At 55.8% G+C, this 18068-nt stretch overlaps 1 protein-coding gene across 1 annotated transcript; it reads right to left on the bottom strand.

Annotated features, from left to right (window-relative positions):
* Window positions 1–4407: 4407 nt before the first annotated feature.
* MSX1 (msh homeobox 1) lies at window positions 4408–8687 on the bottom strand. The gene is made up of 2 exons (XM_023206698.2): window positions 7981–8687; window positions 4408–5620 (listed from the first exon to the last, which is right to left on the bottom strand). The coding sequence occupies exons 1-2, from the start codon at window positions 8447–8449 to the stop codon at window positions 5178–5180; spliced, it is 912 nt and encodes a 303-aa protein (XP_023062466.1). The 5' UTR covers window positions 8450–8687; the 3' UTR covers window positions 4408–5177.
* Between the last annotated feature and the right edge of the window lie 9381 nt (window positions 8688–18068).

Genomic DNA, 18068 nt, shown 5'->3' with positions numbered 1-18068 from the left:
TCAGCACAGCAGCGCACCCAGAGCTCTCACACCTTGCGCTCTGAGCTGAGTTTCTCACTTGCTGTGTTGAGCTTCCGCCGCTCGGGTCTCGCGTGGTTTTGCTCCTTCTCTCCCTGGAGCCCCTAAGTCTGAAATTCTCTCAATACAGCACCTCCTTGGTTTCTCTCTCCCACCTATGTCTATCTCTGGGGTCTCCCTCCCCCTTTCTCCCAATATGATATGTGTCTGTGTCACCAGAAGCCCTGTGGAGATGTTAGAGTGTGGCCTTGAGTGTGTACCGTTGCCTCTATAACTAGAGCTTGTGGGTGTTGGATGTGTGTTGATTGTGGGTGTTGGGTGTATGTTGGTTTTGTGTCTAGCATGTGTTGGTTGTGTGTGGCTGGGTGTGTTGGTGATACGTGTTGACTTATGTGTTGTGTTTGTATTTGTCAGCCTTGCGTGTATGTGCTGGGTGTGTGTGGTGAGTGATGTGTGTTGATTTGTTTATGTGTACGGTGTGTGTTGGTGCCTGCATGTGGGTTACACATATGTGTTGCATGTGTGTCTGTTTCGGTGTGTGTTGGAATGTCGTGTTGATGATGTGTGTTGGTCCGTGTGTGTGTGCACTTGAGGATCTACTTGTCACACACGGAGCCAAGGCCAGTGTCCGGCACCGGAACTACAGAGAGCAGGCGCTGGGAGAGCGGACTGTGAGCTGAGGGCCGCGGGAGGGCGCTGTGGGGGAGGCAGGCGGGGTGGAGGGAGGTCCCCATAGGCCTGGGAAGGCAGCGCACTGCGCGGCAGGCGTGGGAGCTGTTGAGTGGAGCGGAAAAATTCCACAAGTCTGGAGTGGGGGCCTGGGGGTGCTCTGGAGAGTGGGCACTTGATGGTGGCACTTGGGGGCCGGCGGCTTCCCAGGGCGTCCGGCTTCGGGGCCGGGGGACTCTTCCACTGTGGGGCGATGCAAGCTGCTGGGCGGGCGAGACCGAACCTTGAAGGCCGCGCGGCCCCGGGGGCCCGGCCAGGCCGGCGCCAGCCGCCGAGTTGAAAGGCGGCCGCGGCCTCTCCTCGCCGCTTCCTATTGCGCCCTGGAGGGCTCTAGGCGGGGCGCAGGTCTGGACCGGGCTGGGCTCACCTCCCGGCCTTGGGTCACTAAGAAGGGCCCAGCCGTAGGATTCGCACTCGGGGCCCCTGCCTCACCAGTAACTGTCTTCACTGGGCCTCCTGCGCAATCTGGGCCTTCAGCCCCGGGCTCAGCGATCGGAGAAACTAACCTTAAAATAAGGCGCTCTTAGGGCGAGGTCTTCAGCCCCACCCTGGCCTCCCGGTCCCCAACTGCCCGGGCCCCTCGGACCTATGCTCAAAGCTCGAGGCGCCGCAGGTCCATTGCCGCCAGGTAACCTCATTTCTGCCCCGCTTCCACGCCACGGACTGCTTTGGTCTTGACTGCGTGGTCAGAAGCTGAATTTGCAAAATGAGGCTTCCGTCTCCTCCCCAACAAAACGAAAACGCTTTCACAGCGTGCAGGGCCGGTGAGACGCCCTTCTCATTCCTCAAGGGACAGTGTCTGTTCGTGGTTAGAGCGCAAGGAGTTAAATTCAGAACTAGTGCCTGGATTCTGCGCTCCGTTTTCCAGCGAGACGCGCACTTCGCGGGATTGCTGCTCAGGCACCAGCTGACCCTCAACCAGATGGAGATGGGCAATGCGGCAAAAGCCGGATCCTCGAGTGGAATAAGGGTTGAAATTCCTGCTCTGTCCTTTATTAACCGTGTAACCTTGGGAAAACCACGTCACCTCTCTGAGCCGCAGTCCTCTGCGCTGTAAAAATCTCCTAGGTTGGTTGGGAGTCAGCGTGAGCGGCAACTCCCGGCACACAGTAGGCTGTAAGTGGAAACTGCTCCATCACTACCTCCCAGCGCGAAAGGTGGCCAGCCACTCCGCCTGGTAGATCCCATGTTTCTGGCCAGAGAAGGAAATTGGTCCGTAAAGGAACAGGCCCAGGAAGCCCCTGCCCACTCCGCCTTCAGTTGATAAACCAGGGAACCGATTTATCAAGGACTGGGATGGATGAGAAGCAGTGCCGGGAGTGCAGCCCCGATTTCCGGCCGGACCCGGCTGACTGTGGCTCTGGGTTTTCTCCCCACACCAGGGCACCGCCCCGATCCAGCAAACAATTATTGAGCACCTTCTGTGTGCACATCCTGTTCAGAGAGGGAATGAGGAAACAAAAGAGGGGCAAAGAACGGGATAGACGGACAGAAACAAAAATGGAGCGATTCGGAGGCCCAGAAGTGGAAGGAAGTGCCTGTCCAAGACCGGCAGCCAGAGGCGGAGGCGCGCGCGGGCCGGGGTCCCAGGACGGCTGGGCCCTCGCACCCGGTCTGCCGCGCAGGGAGGGGGCGGGGAGGCGTGCCCGCCTCGCCTGCAGCTACCGCCTCACTGGAGCCGCGACGCGTCTGCAGAGCGCGAGCCGTTGCTCATTACCGCAATTATGTTGCTCTAAATTTACCTCTACCCTAAATTGCCAAACTCCAAGGAGCCAGGAGGCCCTGGAGCCGGGGCCGGGGGAGACACCCGATCCTGCCCTGCCATTTCTCTTTCACGGATGCGCGGAAAAAAACTTCAGTGCTGAGGACGCACAGTAAGCCAAGAAAAGGCAGATGCACCCGGTATTCCCTGGGTGCCCTCCCGCGCGGGGGCTCGTCGACCCTTCCCCCAAATCCTGGGGTGTAGGAGGAAGAGGCCAAGGCCCATTTCACAGACGAGAAAACGGCGGTGCAGAGAGATGATGTGATCTTTCATAGTAAGTGGCGGGCTTGATCCACACTGAACAACATTGGGTCTCTGACTTCAAGTTCAATACTAACCCCACGACGAGGACGTCTCTAGCGTGTTCCAGAAAGGAACCCAGATTTGCCAGAGCCGTGCGTCCTGCGTGCCGTCATTCGAGGGTTGCTTAATTTATAGAGAAAAGAAAAAAGAAAAAAAACGTGGCGAGGCACTTCAACCCTAAGCACCTTTAGAGAGCTGCGTGGCGTGGGAGTCTGAGAGCTTGTTAGGCATAGCTCCCCTCTGGGGGGCGAAAAGGCCCAGATCCGGGCTCTGGTGCTTTTCTAGAGGTTTCCGGGCCGAGGGCAACAGCTCCCGGGCTCCCCAGGAGCGAAACTGCCCTCCACAGCAAGCTTTTCTTTCTTAAGGAGCGGGGTTTTAACAAGTTCATCCTGCAGCTCCAGCCAGGGTAGACAGAATCTTTGCCCGAGCTGCAGAGACTGGAGGATCTGAGGCCCAGGATGCCCCGGAATGTGCCCGGCGCCCGCGCAGAACCTGCCCGGGGCACATTCCCGCAACCCTGGGCTCACTGGGAATTCCTAGGCGGACCTCAGGGTCCTGGGGCTAGAAATCGCGCGCTGCGCTCGGGACTCTGTTTTTAATGTCTCTATCTGTGGAGCTGTTCACCCCTGCCCAAGTTCAACGCCAGGTACCCAGGTTTCGAACCATCTTTAGTCTACTGGCCTCCCTCTTAACGCCTTACTGCAGACAGTCCGGCGCTATCCTACTTGGAGTTTGGAGGAGCGGGCCACCGCGGCACAGAGATTGAAGGAGGAGAGGAATGTGCAGGTCTGCCGCAGCCCGAACACGAAAGACTACAGAGCGGTGCCTGGAGCTTAATAGGCTTTATTTACCAAGGGGTAATTTTCTGCATTCAGCGTCCTTGCAGAATTCCCCAGAAAGCTAAACTTGGCGCGTGTGCAAATATATTCTCCTGGAAGACTGATCTTAAGAAAAACCGAGTTTGTGAGGGTTTGGAAACAGGGCTCCTGCAGAGGACTTTCCAGGCGAGAGTGGAAGGTGGCCCTGGGTTTTCTGTAAAGTTTGTTAGGTTGTGTTGTGTTTTTAGCGGCCAGAATAGGGGATGAGAAGGCGCTTATATTCTGGCAGCTCAAAATTAGTTCCACAAACCGGGTCTACACTGGGGGTAATTTAGAGAGGCAAAGCAATGGCTTCCATCCCCCAGCTGGCCTCCCGTGGGAAACACAGATTTGCGGAGGTGGGAATTGTCTGGATTAGCTGTCTACAGTCATCAAGCCATTTGGGCGATTTGCTTTGTTTTCATAGACAGGTTAAAAGGAGAGAAAGAAAGCAAGAGTTGGTTATAGGTTGCTGAGCAAGTGTCGATTTCAGCTTAAAGTGAATTGGAAAATTGAGCCTAATTATCCTAGGTAATTGCTTCAATTCTCCACTTGACTTTGCTAATGCAGATCTGTCCTGTGTGTTCAAAAAGACACCCCCCTCTATCCCTGCATACCCTGTTATCACCTTTCAAAGTTGCTGGCATAAAACTACCATCAAATTGAAAAGCAACTGTACACAGAAAGAGATGGCAAGAAGCAAAATTAAAATAAAAGACTAAATCAGTATAGAAATAATTTTTGTAGCTTAAAATTAATTTATTTAACAAATATAGCTATAATATAAATGATAATAAAATTTCAAATATACAGTATATTACATAGTACACAGAATCCCTTCCAAAGGGATGTTTGAGAGCCACACAAATGTACTGTTAAATAGAAAGAGTTTTTTTTTTTTAATTTACAATTGTGTTTCTGGTACTGGTAAGAGAGCAGTCCCTTCAACCTACCTTTGCAACGCATCTGTGTATTCCCTGTCCCCCCTAGAGCAAATGTTTTGTTGTTAAACTTCTCTTAAATTTTCCAATGGAAGAAGCTAGGATTCATCTTCCTGGCTTGCTTGTCTTTTTTTTTTTTTTTTTTTTTTTTTTTTTTGAGATTGTTCTCATTTCCAAAATCGTCAGACATCAATTTCTCTGCGCTTTTCCTGCCTGGTGTCAGGACAGGGAAAAGCTATGCAGGAGACATGGCCTCTAGTTCTGTTCAACTGCCAATTCTGCTGGGGACCTTGGATAAATCTCTTAACCTCTCTGCCCTCAGTTTCCCCATCTTTAACTTGAGAGTGTAGATCTAAATTCTAGAAGAGTACTAAGGGACCCTTCCAGTCACTTTTCGGCAGGGATCAGACTTCGGAGACTGAACTCAGGGAGCAAAGAGGTGAAACTGGAGCAGTGTGGGGGTTAAAAGGAAGGCAGCTGGTGGTGCCGAGCAGTGGAGCACGTCGGGGGTACAGCACCAGGGCTGGAGGAATCGGATGGCCCACAGATGGGCGACCGTGGGACCCTCTATGTCAGGTGGTACATGCTGTAGCCTACATGGGCCGTGTAGAGTCCCACTGGCGCCACGGGCAGCGCAGCGCGCTGGAAGGGGCCAGAGGCACCGTAGAGCGAGGCACCCGCCGCGGCCGCTACAGCTGCGGGGCCGCCAAGAGGGAAGGAGAGGCCGAAGGCCGCCGGTGGCAGCATGGGCTTGGCGGCCATCTTCAGCTTCTCCAGCTCTGCCTCTTGTAGTCTCTTTGCCTTGGCGCGGCGGTTCTGGAACCATATCTTCACCTGCGTCTCCGTGAGGCTGAGCGAGCTGGAGAATTCCGCGCGCTCGGCGATGGACAGATACTGCTTCTGGCGGAACTTGCGCTCCAGCGCCAGCAGCTGCGCGGTGGTGAAGGGCGTCCGCGGCTTACGGTTCGTCTTGTGTTTGCGGAGGGTGCAGGCTGGGGGGCTCAGCCGCCCTGAGGGCCGAATGAGAAAAATGCAAGGGGTTAAGAGAGAGGCTTTGAGCATAATCAGCCCAAGAAGTAGTAATAGTAGCCAAACAATACCAGATATTGAGTGCCGCCCAGTGCCTCGGTGGCGGGCATTGTGCAAGGCACTTGAAAGATATTTTCTCCAATTCGCATTGTAATCCCCGCAGGGGAGAAGTTCCTGTCTACTTTTTGCGAATGAAGAAACTAAGATTTCAGGAGAAAAATGTTGAAGGCCCGGTGTCCACGTCTAAGGCCCAAACAGCTGGGAAGATACGGAATCACCTTTGTGCTGCCTGGTGGCTTAGGAAGGCCTTCATGGCCGGCCTTCTCCCAGGGCCACACAGAGGAAAGGTGGATGTTAATACAGGTGATGAGACATGCAGAAAGAGGACTTGCGCCCAGCCCAAGGGCACATTTAGTTTTACACGCTGGCCAAACATTTATCGGTGCCCGCGAAGTGCTTCAGTGCGGGGGCTAGGCCGTACTGTGGCATAGAATCCAGATCAAATTCTACACTATCCCCTGGAACGCTCTGGAACGCTTTGCTCCTACGGGATTCTAGGAGTAGTTCCCGCAGACCAGAGGTGGAGCAGTGCAGACCATCATGGAGGGTGCACTGTGGCCCGCACTCTTAGAAATAGAAAGTGTCATACTTGGAGTGGAGAACGAGGGGCTGCTTTATTCTAACGGACTTTTTCTTTTGATTGTCTCAGTCCTCTGTTGCATTGAGTTCACCCCTGGCGCCAGGGCCCCCTGGCCCCACTCAAACGTGTGTGTGTGTGTGTCGGTGTTGGTGGGAGGTTGCGGGGGGGGGGGGGGGGGGGGGGGGGGGGGGAAGTGGGGGAGTGTTGAGATTGCCTCTCCCCGCAACCTGTGGCATAGTCAGCAGACACCAACATGCCCAGCTGTCTTTTTCTTTTGGCTTCAAAATAAACCTCAAGGGTGGACAGTGAAGAAGCATTAGAGCGCAGGACTAGTGCAGGTCGGGGATGGGGTCCGCTGGGGACTGCCCCCGGATAAAATGTGGAACAAATTATTCCCAACACAGCCGGGATGGCTATGACTTTGTAGTCTTGGGGCCCAAGGCCCTAAGGGTTGGAAAGGACACTCTGCTTATGCAGCAGCTTTCCTGGCAGAAAGTGAATTCAAATCGAGGATGTTTCACCACGCGGGTTTTGCCTCAGCATACATTTTTTCACACTTCTTTTAAAAAACAACCACCACAAACAAACAGAAAAAAAAAAAAAAAAAAAAAACCCACAACGATCCTTTGGACTTTCAGACCACCAGGATATGAGTCAAACGAAATCTCATGTTAACACCCCGCTTCTTCCCCGCTGGAGGCCACTGGGAGTCCGGGAAGCACTTGGCCCCCAACTAGCTTTCCGCCCGGCCGCCTGAGGGGCGGGCGCCGAGAGAAACGTCACTCCCTTCAGCGGCGACAACCCAGCGCGGGGCCACCTTCTCCGGCCATTAGGCTTAGGGAGGGACTGGCCTTTCAAAGACGTTTAATCCCCAGATAAAAATCATTCCTCAGCATCACGCCATTGAATTCTGGCTGCTATTATGCCGAGCAAAATAATCGGAGGAAACGAGGAAACTTGGGAATTTCCCGTGCTCCTGAAATATCTGCGAGCGTGTTCTCGGAGTAGAGCAGCCAGGGGGCCTCGAGGCCTTGGAGCGAACTGCCTTGGGCACCTGGATTCCACTTTAATGGCTCACTCCTAGACATTTGTGAGCTTCCGACAGGATTAAAGAGGGCGCCTTCCCCTAATTGACTTGGTGCCCCGCCCCCTCCACTGGAACCTGAATGTCCCCACCCCTGAATCATCCATCCACCCAAAGCACCAACTATCTGCCTCAAACTCGAAGGGCATGGGGAGGTGGAATTCTGTAGAAGCTTAGGAACCTCTAGGCAAAGAGGTACTTGAAAGTGAAGAGGGGTTGGGGGACGCCAGCTCCTACTGTGAGAAAGTGAAACTCCGGGTGCAGGCAAGCTCTCCGCACCACACACATCCATCCGCTGGGGTGAAGCCGATGAAACAGTTTGGGATCAGATGAGGGATCATGGACCCCCGGGGTCGTTTGGTGGGGGCAGGAGGACAGGGTGCCCAGACATCGGTGTCCTATCCGTTAACTCCCACCCGCAGCGTCTCCGGGCCAAGGCGAGGAGGTCTGGAACCTTCTTCCTGGGTGGGAATGGAGGGAGGCGCAAGACCCAGCCTTGCAGCCCTCGACTCCCTAGCACCGGCTGCAGGTACGCAGGCGCCGGAGGCCAGCAGGAGCCCTCGCGTCCCACATCCCGCCCGGCCCCCTCCCTCGGCGCCTGGGTACTGGCTACTCACTGGCCGGCGGCGGGGAGAAGCGGGGGCTCTGCATCCAGGGGGTCCTCTCGGGCTTCTCGGGGCTCTCGGCTTTGACGAGCGCATCTTCTGGAAGCTTCAGGAGTCCCCCCACCGAGAAATGGCCGAGCGGCCGCGGCGAAGAGGGCGCGTCCGGAGCGCCCAGCGACCCCGGCGGGACGCCCAGTGGCTGCGCCGAGCCACCCGCCGCCTGCGCGCCCTCGGAGGACGCCAGGGCGCTCTCCTTGGCCCCCGGCTTCCTGTGGTCGGCCATGAGCGCCTCCACGCTGAAGGGCAGGAGCGAAGGGGACACTTTGGGCTTGGCCCCCTCCTCGTCCGCGCCCATGGAGGCCGCCGTGGCCGCGGCGGCGCTGGGGGCCTGGCCCGCGCCTCCCCCCGCCTGCTTGCCGAAAGCGGAGTCCTCCACTTTGACACCGAGTGGCAAAGAAGTCATGTCAGCAGCCGGGGCCATGCAGAGCCGGGCCCCCCCTCCTGCCGCAGCACGGGCCAGCCGCCGGGCATGGGCTCGGGGCGGGCTGGGAGCGCTGCCTGCCTCTGGGAGCGCCCGGGGCCCTGGCCGGGCGGACCCTCCCGCGCGCGCCTCCCGCCCCTCCCCAGCAGGCCAGCTCCGGCGCGCTGGGCCTGGCTCCCGGTCGCAGCCGCCGCCGCCGCAGCACAGGCCGAGTTCCCGGGAGCACCCGCCGGCTCCTGGCCCTGCCGCGGCTCCCCAGAGAACTTGCTAATAAGGCGAGGCCAGCGCGGCGGCGGCCAATCAGCGCGCAAGGGGGCGGGCCCGGAGCGATCCATTGGGCCGAGCTCCTGGGGACTCGCCCGGAGGCGCGCTGGGCCTGGGGGCGCGCAGGGCAGGGCCCAGGCGGCGGAGGGCAGGGGAGGAGAGGGGGTACCCGGGAAATTTTCCTCCTCGCTGAAGCCCAGGAGGCCCTCTCTGCGGGGGTCCCCGTGGGTCTCTAGCTTTCTGTGTTCCCGAGGGATTTTCCCTTGTTCTTGCTCAGTCTCTTCTGCCCTCCTCTCCCCCCCTTCACTCCTCAGCCCTCTTTTCCGCTACTCTTCCCACCACCCCCGTCCTTGTTTCTCTCCTGTACTGCTTCTTTTACCTTTCTCTTTAGTCTGTGGCTGGGTTTCCCTGTGCCCTTCTCCACTATCTGACCCCCCCCCTTATTCTATTACAATAATTTGAGTTGAGATCATTTCTTATACATTCCTTTTATATTTTTTTAAAAATGCGCATGGCTATTTTATCTTACCAGAAAGACAAAGTATTAACTTCTTTCCAAAAAACGAAACAAAATCAAACCTTCATTTTCTTCCTGTTCTGAAATCTTCTAAACTTTACCTAGAGGTAAAAGTGGGCCTTTGTCTCTAACTCAGAGCTGGAGTAAACCTTGCGGGAAGAAGCCAGCTTCCTGTGGTGCCAAGGATGTGAGAATACGTAAGATTATCTAGAATCTGGAGTCGGTTTTCATACACCATGTGTATTTCTCCCCCACCCTCGCTCTGAACTTCTGTCCCGAGGGTCACAACACCTATAGCACCCGGCCAGGGAAAGGAGCTGCCGGATTCTTTTGATATAGAACTTACTGAAATAAAACCAATAGAAACGTCAACAAAACACCGATCTGACCTTAACGTGACCTCAAACAACGCGTCCGCAGAAACAATGACATGTCCCTATCTCTGGGTCTCTGATTCTGGAGGGGAGAGTCACATTTTGGGGAGGGGGCCGGGAAAAGAGGACAGTTCCTGACGGTGGACTCTTGTGCGGGACTTGAGAACTTTTGTTTTGCCGATTCCAGAGAAAACATGATTTAATGTTTGCTGTTAATAAAAAGAAAATAACAAACAGGAAAAATGAGTTGGGGTCCAGGGAGATGGAAGATCTGTGCGAAGCGGGGTCGGGGCTTGGCCATTTTCTGCGCCTGTCGCTTTATGGCCTCTCCTCCCGCGGCCCAGGCCAGCGACTCTCAGGGAGTGAGTGGAGGTGATTGGCGGCTCACTCGGCCCTGCCATTGATGACTGCGGGGTTCTAATCTCCAGGAAACATAAGGGGCTGCCGTGGCCATTTAGGGGTAATTATCCGAGCGCGGAGGGACAGCGAATTCCCTCGACTTTTAACTGGGCGCAATAAAAGCTGTAGATTAGGGGCGTCCAGATTAGGGAAAATGAATTAGAGCGGGAACTTTATTACCCGGAAGACGTCCGGGGTCTGGCCGCAGGGGTAGGGCTGCAGACGCCCGAGCGATTGGTAGCCTCCCATCTGTCCCCGAGATATGTTGAGGCCTGGGGAAGTTCGGTAATACTTGCATCTGTGAATTTTACGGGCATTTCAGGTTTCTAACGGACCCAAGACTGCAAGTCAGGCACTGGGCAGTGTTTGGGGCTTCTAGATCGAGTTGGGCCGGCTGGACGCGCGGTGCACCGGCGCCCCTGGAGGTTTGCCCGAGAGGGTACAAGGATAGAAGACTTTACGACCCAGTTTTGAAGCTCAGCTCGCTGAGGCTGAGCAAGGCTGTGGGGCAAATACCTTGCTGGTAGCCCAACCAGGAGGGCGAACTTCGTCCTTCTCCTCCTCTTCTGCTTCTGCTTCTGCTTCTTCCTCTTCCGCTTCCCCTTCCCCTTCCCATTCCCTTTCTTCTTCTCTCCTCCTTCTTCTTCTTTTTGAGACAGAGTTTTGCTCTTGTCGCCCAGGCTGGAGTGCAATGGCGCGATCTCAGTTCACTGCAACCTGCGCCTCCTGGGTTCAAGCGATTCCAGGACGGCAAACTTCTATTGCTCCCTTTCTAATCACTCTCTCCAGAACAACCCCCTCCGCGCCCAGCCAGAATCTCCCTTTGCGGCCAGGTTAAAGAGGGAGAGGAAACAGAGGCCTATCTGCTTTTGCGGCCAACATTTAAAAAGCGAGCAGTGTGCCTTTTGGAGTCTTTGCTTAGTTCTGCCCTCGCCCTTCTTCTCCAAATGTTTTGCTCCCAGGTCTCTTTAAGAATCTGATACAGCCAAGAACTTCTTCCCTAGAAAAATGCACATCTACAAAAACACATTACAAGCAAGGGTGCAGACAACTTCAGGGGCTCTGGACCCACTTGGAGTGCTTCAGTTAAGAACCCCTGCTTTAGAGCTGAGCGGGGGCTCGAACCCAGAGTGTGGAGCCGCAGGGTGCAGCGGGGGCTAGTGTGGAACTTGTGGCGGTGGCAGTTGAGGAGCGCAAGAGGCCTGGATTTGGCCACGGTGGGGAGGAGGGGGCGGACGGCCTGAGAAGGGCCGCATCGCTAATTGCGGGGATAAACAATCTGTCACGATTCCTCAGCGCGCCTAATAGGCAGACTAGGATGTTGTTTTAAGGCGCCAGCGGCGGCCTGATCAAAGGCTGCACCCGGCGCACGGGCCCTTGAAGTCGCGCCCCTGCCTCCAGGGAGCAAATCGCCTGGCCCCGCAGCCCCGTATCCGCAGCCAGCCCCTCGGCTTCCCGAGCCGAGTCTGAACCTTGTCTTTTTTACAGGTTCGGCCTGGGTTCGTGTCTGCCGTCGCCCAGCGCGGCGGGTTAACCGCGTGTAAACGTTGCTAGGCGAGGAGAGTGCATCTGCAGAGAAGCGGGTTCAGACTCGGTTCCGTGTCAGAAGAGCGCGGGGCTCTCCTACTGATCTGTCCCTGGATTGCGAGAGAAAGGTGCCGGGGGTCTCAAGAGAAAGGAGTCAGAGAAAAGAAATAAAATGTCTGCCTGTTTCCCAGGGCGTTGTTTGTTCCCGCGGAGGAAAGGCACGAGTTAGAGGGGCAGTGAGAGGGAGCCTTCTCTAAGTTATTTTTTGTCTAGGCCTTTACCGATTTCCCGGTCCAGGGGTTCAGCGAGCTGGCAGGCCCGGGGCCTGAGCTTGTTATCTCGCCGCCAGCTCTAACCTCGAGGCATTTGTACCCCTGGCATTTCTCTGCGCTGCCGCTGCAACCGAGAAAGCCGGGTAGTAATTCATGCCTGGCAAGGGCAGGGCTGGCCCGCAGCAGATAAAGCTCCAGGACTGGCTCTCGGCTTCCATCCTCTAGACTTCCCTCCCCTCCCCCCTCGCTCCATCTCCCTTCATTTTCAGGCATCCTAAAGCACTCCCCGCCCCCCGGTAGAGCGCCTCTGCATTTCGGATGTTGAAGACGGATTATCCTTCCTCTACTTTCTGGGCAACTGAACTGGTGGTGGGTTTAGGTGGATTTTTTTTGTTTTCCTAAAATTTTGCAGGGGTTGGGGGAATGGAGGCAGGGGTGGTGGTGTTGCTAGGTATCCACCACCTCCGTGCAAAGATTAATTTTTAGAAGGACCCCATCTTAAAGACGGTTATCCCAAACTGGGTATTGCTGCACGGGTTGGAAGATCCTGCAGGCTGGCTTCTCACTTCGGCATTTGTTGTCGCCTCCATCGGGTTTTTGTTTATGCCCCCTCCCCCTCTTTCCACTGCATTTTGTGGCCTCGGCCCAGGAATCCCGCGTGCATTTTTTAAAATGTGCAGCTCAGTGGGATCCCCCGGCAATTAGCGAGCCCCAAACAGTCCTCTTTAATAGAATGAATGTGCTATGAAAACCGATTACCCGGAACGATTTATTTTGGTGGGAATTCACCAATCGCCAGGAGGGCGACGGAGGGGGGAGAGAGAGGAGGTATTTTGTCCTGGGGAGGGGGTGGGGGTTGACGGTCAGACAGAAAGCACCGTCAAGGGATCTCCCAATCTCGGGAGGGGGCCTCCCGACCCAGCCATCTCCACTCTTTTGGCCTCTGTCGCCTAGAAGTGAGGAGCTGGGAGTCAGGTTCAGCAAACTGTCTGGGAGTCACTAACTTCGGGAGGACTTCACAGCTTTCCAGAGAAAAACTCCGAGCCCTGAGAACTACAGGGAGTCTTCACCTATTGGCTGAAGATCCAGGACACAGACCTGGAGAAAAACAGCGTTCTGCTTTCCGGAGACGTGGGCAGAACTTGCGCTTTTCAGGAGTTTTGGTACCTCCTTTTAAAAGCGAAGTCAAAATACAAACTCTTTGTGAAAATATTTCCTCCTTCTTGCTAAATGCTCCTCAAAGTGGGTGAACTTGTGCGGTGGTACAGTCCGCGTGGAGTGGATTTCACCCGGCGCCAGAGCGAAATTGACAAGCCCCACTCCCTGCTTCTGCCCCCCATCCCGCCCTTCCCCCACTTTCTGCTCTCCCTTCTGTCCCAGGCCCGGGCTCCCTTGTGTCTTTAAATTTGGAAGGGGGTGAGCAGGGCCAGGATCAGCAGAAGAGAGCCCCAACCTCCCCCGCTTTCAAATGGCCCAAATTAATGTGATCGCGACGTGAGGGTGCACTTGGGAAGATGAAAGCAGAGGCCGGCCGGCTCTCCTAGAGCTCTATAATTATAGATAATATATCCCATTTCAAAGCAATTAGACCAATCAGGCGTAACGAACCACTTTGCTGCCGACGAATAACAAAGGCGCACGGTTATTTAAGCCCGGAGATGTCAGGCAGACCCCGAGGCTCCAGGGTCGACCAAACGTCTTCCATTCTGGCTCTGCCCACCCCCGGCGGAGGAAGGCTGGCCCTTCTCCCCTCCAGCTCTGCCCTGAGCAGCCTGCCGTGGGCCCCATCTCAGTTCCGGCAGGGGGTTGGAGGGAATGCGAGGAAGAGAACTGCCTTATATTGAGTTGGGTGTCAGGCCCCTTGTCAGAGGTTTCACAAACTTTATCTCTTTTAATCCTCTCTACTCTGTACTCTTGGAGGTAGGTGTTGTCAGCTTTCCCCCCGCCCCACTCCCCAAGATGAAAGAACAGAATCAGAGAGGTTACGTGTGTTGCTCAGGGTCACACAGCTAGTTAGTAATGGGACCGGGATCTGTTCGCAGGTGGGTCTGGACGCCTGGAATCCACTCCCTTTACTCCTGGGTGCAGCCTCTCTCGGGGCACTTTCAAAAGACGAAATGCATTAAAATATAGCGAGTGTGGACAATGGCTTACGCCTGTAATCCCAGTACTTTGAAAGTCGGGAAGATCGCTTGAGCCCGGGAGTTCAATCCCAGCCTGGGCAAAATAGAGGGACCTCGCCTGTACCAAAAAAAAAAAAAAAAAAAAAGAGAAGAGGGGGGGCAGGAGTGGTGGCGCGCGCCAGTAGGTCCTGGCTACTCAGGAGGTTGAAGCGGTGAGGATCTCTTAAACCCGGGAGGTTAAGGCTGCAGTGAGCCGTGATCGCTCCACTGCTCCAGCCTAGGTGACAAAGCAAGACCCTGTCTCTCAAAAAACAAAAAAAAAATCTGATGCTCTCAGTATTTTTGTGGAACCGCCTCCGCGTCCCGCCCCCCAATCCACGAAATGGGTCTTCGGCCGTACTCACTACTTTTCTCTTATGCTCCTCCCCCTCCCGCCCACCACCTTCTTTGGGAGTCCTGAACACTGTCGAGTTTTTCCATGAATTTAGGAAATGTTGAGGATCTCAGGTCTCTCTGAGAAGAAAACAGACCCAGGGCTGCGAGCCAGGTAACCAGCCGAGGGTGGAGGGCCAATTTTTCTAAGCCTCTGTTTGTCGTCTTTGAAATGGGCAAGGACGGGCAGGAGCAACGATCAAGAGACTCCGGAAGACAGAGATTCCCCCGCCCAGGAGGCGCAGAGCCACGGAGGGTTGGGGAGGGTCCTTTCGTGGACAACGCGACGGAGAGAACCGAAGACCTCCCGACGCCTCTCTGAGAGACCCAGATATGGAGTGAAACTGAAGGCAAGCTGGGGATGCGAGAAAGGCCAGAGCTGAGGCTGGAAACGAGGGGCGTCCAGGGAGAGAATTTCCCCCGGAAAAGCCGCCCCGCGCCCCACCTTCGCGGGGGCAGCTGTCGGGACCGTGCGGGGCTCGGGAGCTGCCTCTCTACGACGAGGCGGCCCGCGGACAGCCTGGTGGGTGGGAGGAGTCTCTTATTTTTCTAGGACTCAGGTCTGTCCCTGGCTTTTGGCGACATTCCTTTTCTATGTCTGTCTGTCTGTCTGTCTGCCTCTGAATGTCGGCGCCTAAGGCGGTCTCCCCTTCGAGCGCCTCTCTTGGTCTCTGTGGGTAGGTCTCGCAGCCTCTGCCTCTTCCACTCTCTGCACTGCTTCTCCAGGCGCGTGGCTCGGTCTCTCTTCCCCTCCCTACTGCTCAGTTTTTTTCTCTGAAAATCTCTCTCGCCTCCCCCGCCCCCCCGCCCAAGTTTAAGTCTGAATCACTGCTGTCAAGTCGCTGAGAAGCTGCTGTGACTCCAGCAAGTTCTTCCTGGAGGCTGTCTGCGATTTCTGGAGCAGCCGGCGCACCTTCGGGAGAAGCAGTACAGCGCCGCGTCGGCCCAGACAGGGGAGGGAACTCCTGCCCGTGGCTTTTCCGCGGCTCCCTTTCCACGTCTGGACCGCGAGCTGCGCAATGCACTGCCTTCCCCAGGGCAGCCCCGAAGACCGAGGAGCAGTGGCCCAGGCCGCAGCAGGCCGGGCTGAGCTTGAAGGAGCCAGCTAGCTTATAGTGATTCATCCCCACTGTCCCAGAACTCAAGGACTGGAACTGGAGGGTGTAAGTGGTGCAATGCAGAGGATCTCAAGGAGGGGGAAAGGGCCACCGGGAACCCACCAGACAGCCCACCCGGGAGCCGCTGGAGGCAGCAGGCAGCGTCTGCTTTCTGGAGGGGCAGCCGGTACAGCGCAGGGCACCCAGACTGGACTCCAGCATGTTCCCTTTTAGCTGCTGACTCCCTGTCTTTGGGGCTGGAAGAGCCACAACCCCGGCCACCTGGAGTGTCTGCCCTCTTGCGCTAACCGCCCAGAGCTCCGCCGGCCCAGGATAGGCAGCAGCACGCCTACGCCCTGTATCTTTGGGCCTGGCTTTGCTCCTCCTTGAGCGAGATGGAGGGGTGTTCACCCTACCGGAGGGCCTTTCTGGGTAGAGAACAGAGGTCCAGAGGAAACAGTGGCTGGGAAGCCTCCCGCATGCAGTAAGTGCTTAATCAGTGCTCACTGAGTAGGAAGAGAGGAAGGAGAGAGTCCATGGAGTTTGCCTTTCAGTCAAAAAACCAATAGTGAATTTCAGTGGGGAAAGTTGGGGAGGTGGAGAACCAACGACCCAGGGTCTCTGTGACCTCGCTGAGACCTGGACAAGGCTCTTTCCTCTCTTGCCTCTTTTCCCCATGCACAGCCTCTTGCTCACCACAGCCCCCACCCCAACCTGGGTTTGTTATTGAGAATAGGGCAGTCCGTCCCCCTCCCGGGGTGGGGGTGGGGATGCTGTGTGACCGTTTTTGGTCCTTGCACTTTTCTGAGCCAGGGTCACTGACAGGGCTGAGACCAAGCTGAGGGACTGGGGAGGGGAGGGGCGGGATGCTCATGCTCACTCCTCCTCAGGCCTTCCTTTAGGCCCAGGAAAACAAAACAAAACAAAAACAAAAACAAAAAAACATCGGGGCTGCAAGAAACTAGACATCTGGCGCAACATCCATCCTCCCTAGAAAGGAACACTGAGGCCCAAATAGGAGTCATTTTCCCGGAGGTATCTGAGCCAGAAACTGGCAGAAGTGATACTAAGTGCATGTTTTCCAACCACCAACTCAGTGCTCATCCTTCCTCGTCCTCAGAAAGGTCAAGATACCTGGGGCATTCCTCGGCCTCTCTGAGCAGAAGCCACCTATGCCATGTGGCCTGCACCTTCACTACCTGGCAGAGGGCCATGCCCATTCGTGAGGACTGGGGTGCAAAAGGCTGTAAAATGTGGGGCACCCTGCACACTCTGGCCCGGTAGGTTCGGAGAGCATCTCTTCTGCTCCCTAGTGTGGGAAGAGGGTGCAGCCCGGGTTCAGTTCTTGGAGCTGGGGGCGCCTGGAGAAAACCGGCTTTGACTAGGCGCTCCTCCGTGCTAGGTGCTTCACATGCACCACCAAAGTTAATTCTCATGACAGTCCTGAGGTGAGCACCCCACTTTTCAGATAGGAAAGTGGCCACCCCAGGAGTTGAAGTGGCGAGGTCCTGGCCGCGCAGCTGTGCATGGGGACCATCAGGACTGGAACCTGTGGGCGCCATTGCGCAATTTCCCATACATGGCAGGCTGGAGGAGGGGCTCTGGTTGCATGCCTTCCAGCCTCTGCATGAGGTGGGTTGGCCCTGGGGGTCGCAAACGTCTCAGACTCTGGTTTTCCCTGTACCGCGAAGGTCAGGGAGGCTGGGACTTCCTGGGTCCCCCAGGTCTAGAGGGTTCACAGGTTCTCAGGCACGCAGAAGGAGCAGGACAGTGATTCCCTGTGAAGCCCCTCCCTCCACCTCACCCCACTGGGCTCTGCGGGAGGGGGTGGGTGTGCCAGCCTCCACCTCCGACCTGAGCAAGTGACCATCCCTGGATCCCAGTTCCTGCATCTGTGTAATGGACCTGCTAAGCCCCATTCTGTCTTCCTCCTTGAAGCTGTGGGAGGAGGATCTGAGTCCCAGGAGACTGGAAAATCAAGGAGCCAAATACCAGGATGAGAAAGACTTTTTCTTGTTAATAATAGCATGCATTAAACAGTTACTGTTGCCAAGCATTGTTCTGAGTTCTCGGCATGTCTTAATTTACTTCATCTTCACAGCAACTCTATTTTTGTCCCTAGTTACACAGGAGAAACTGGAGTTAAACAGTTTACACGAGCAAAAACGAGCATAAAACAAGCTGTCTCCAGTGCTCGGGATTTTCGGGGATGAGTCCCACTTGGGAGACTCCCTGCTGTGGACTTCCTGATGATGAAAGGCAGGGAAGGCTGCTTCCCGCTACCCCAGCGCCAATCCCTGTGCTTGGCCATGGGGTGGCTCCCCAAAGCGAGCCCATGTGGGCCCCTGAGACCAGTACAAAACCTGATATAAAGAGGGGACCTCAGAGGGGGATGAATGGCTGACTACCAGGCAGCCAACCCTTCATCAGCCAGGCTGGGCTCCTAACCCAGAGCACCCCATACATATGGGAGGCTGCACCCGGGTGGTGGGTAAGGCCTGAGGTCAGAGCCTGGGGGTTAGGGGTGGGGACAATCCATTGGAGTGTTGGTCCCAGATTTCTTGAAAGACATTTTAAAAAGAAAGCTGAAGTCACCCCTCTTCGGTGGCTTATT

This window comes from Piliocolobus tephrosceles, chromosome 3 (assembly GCF_002776525.5).
Source record: "Piliocolobus tephrosceles isolate RC106 chromosome 3, ASM277652v3, whole genome shotgun sequence".
In the NCBI taxonomy this organism is placed as follows: Eukaryota; Metazoa; Chordata; class Mammalia; order Primates; family Cercopithecidae; genus Piliocolobus; species Piliocolobus tephrosceles.
Note: the sequence above shows the minus strand (reverse complement) of the source record. Positions and strands in the feature narration are given on the sequence as shown.

Coding starts and splice junctions, on each gene's coding strand:
- MSX1 (XM_023206698.2), bottom strand. CDS start 8,449: ATGGCCCCGGCTGCTGACATGACTTCTTTGCCACTCGGTGTCAAAGTG. Junction 5,621..7,980: donor CTTCTCCCCGCCGCCGGCCA/GTGAGTAGCCAG, acceptor TTCGGCCCTCAG/GGCGGCTGAGCCCCCCAGCC.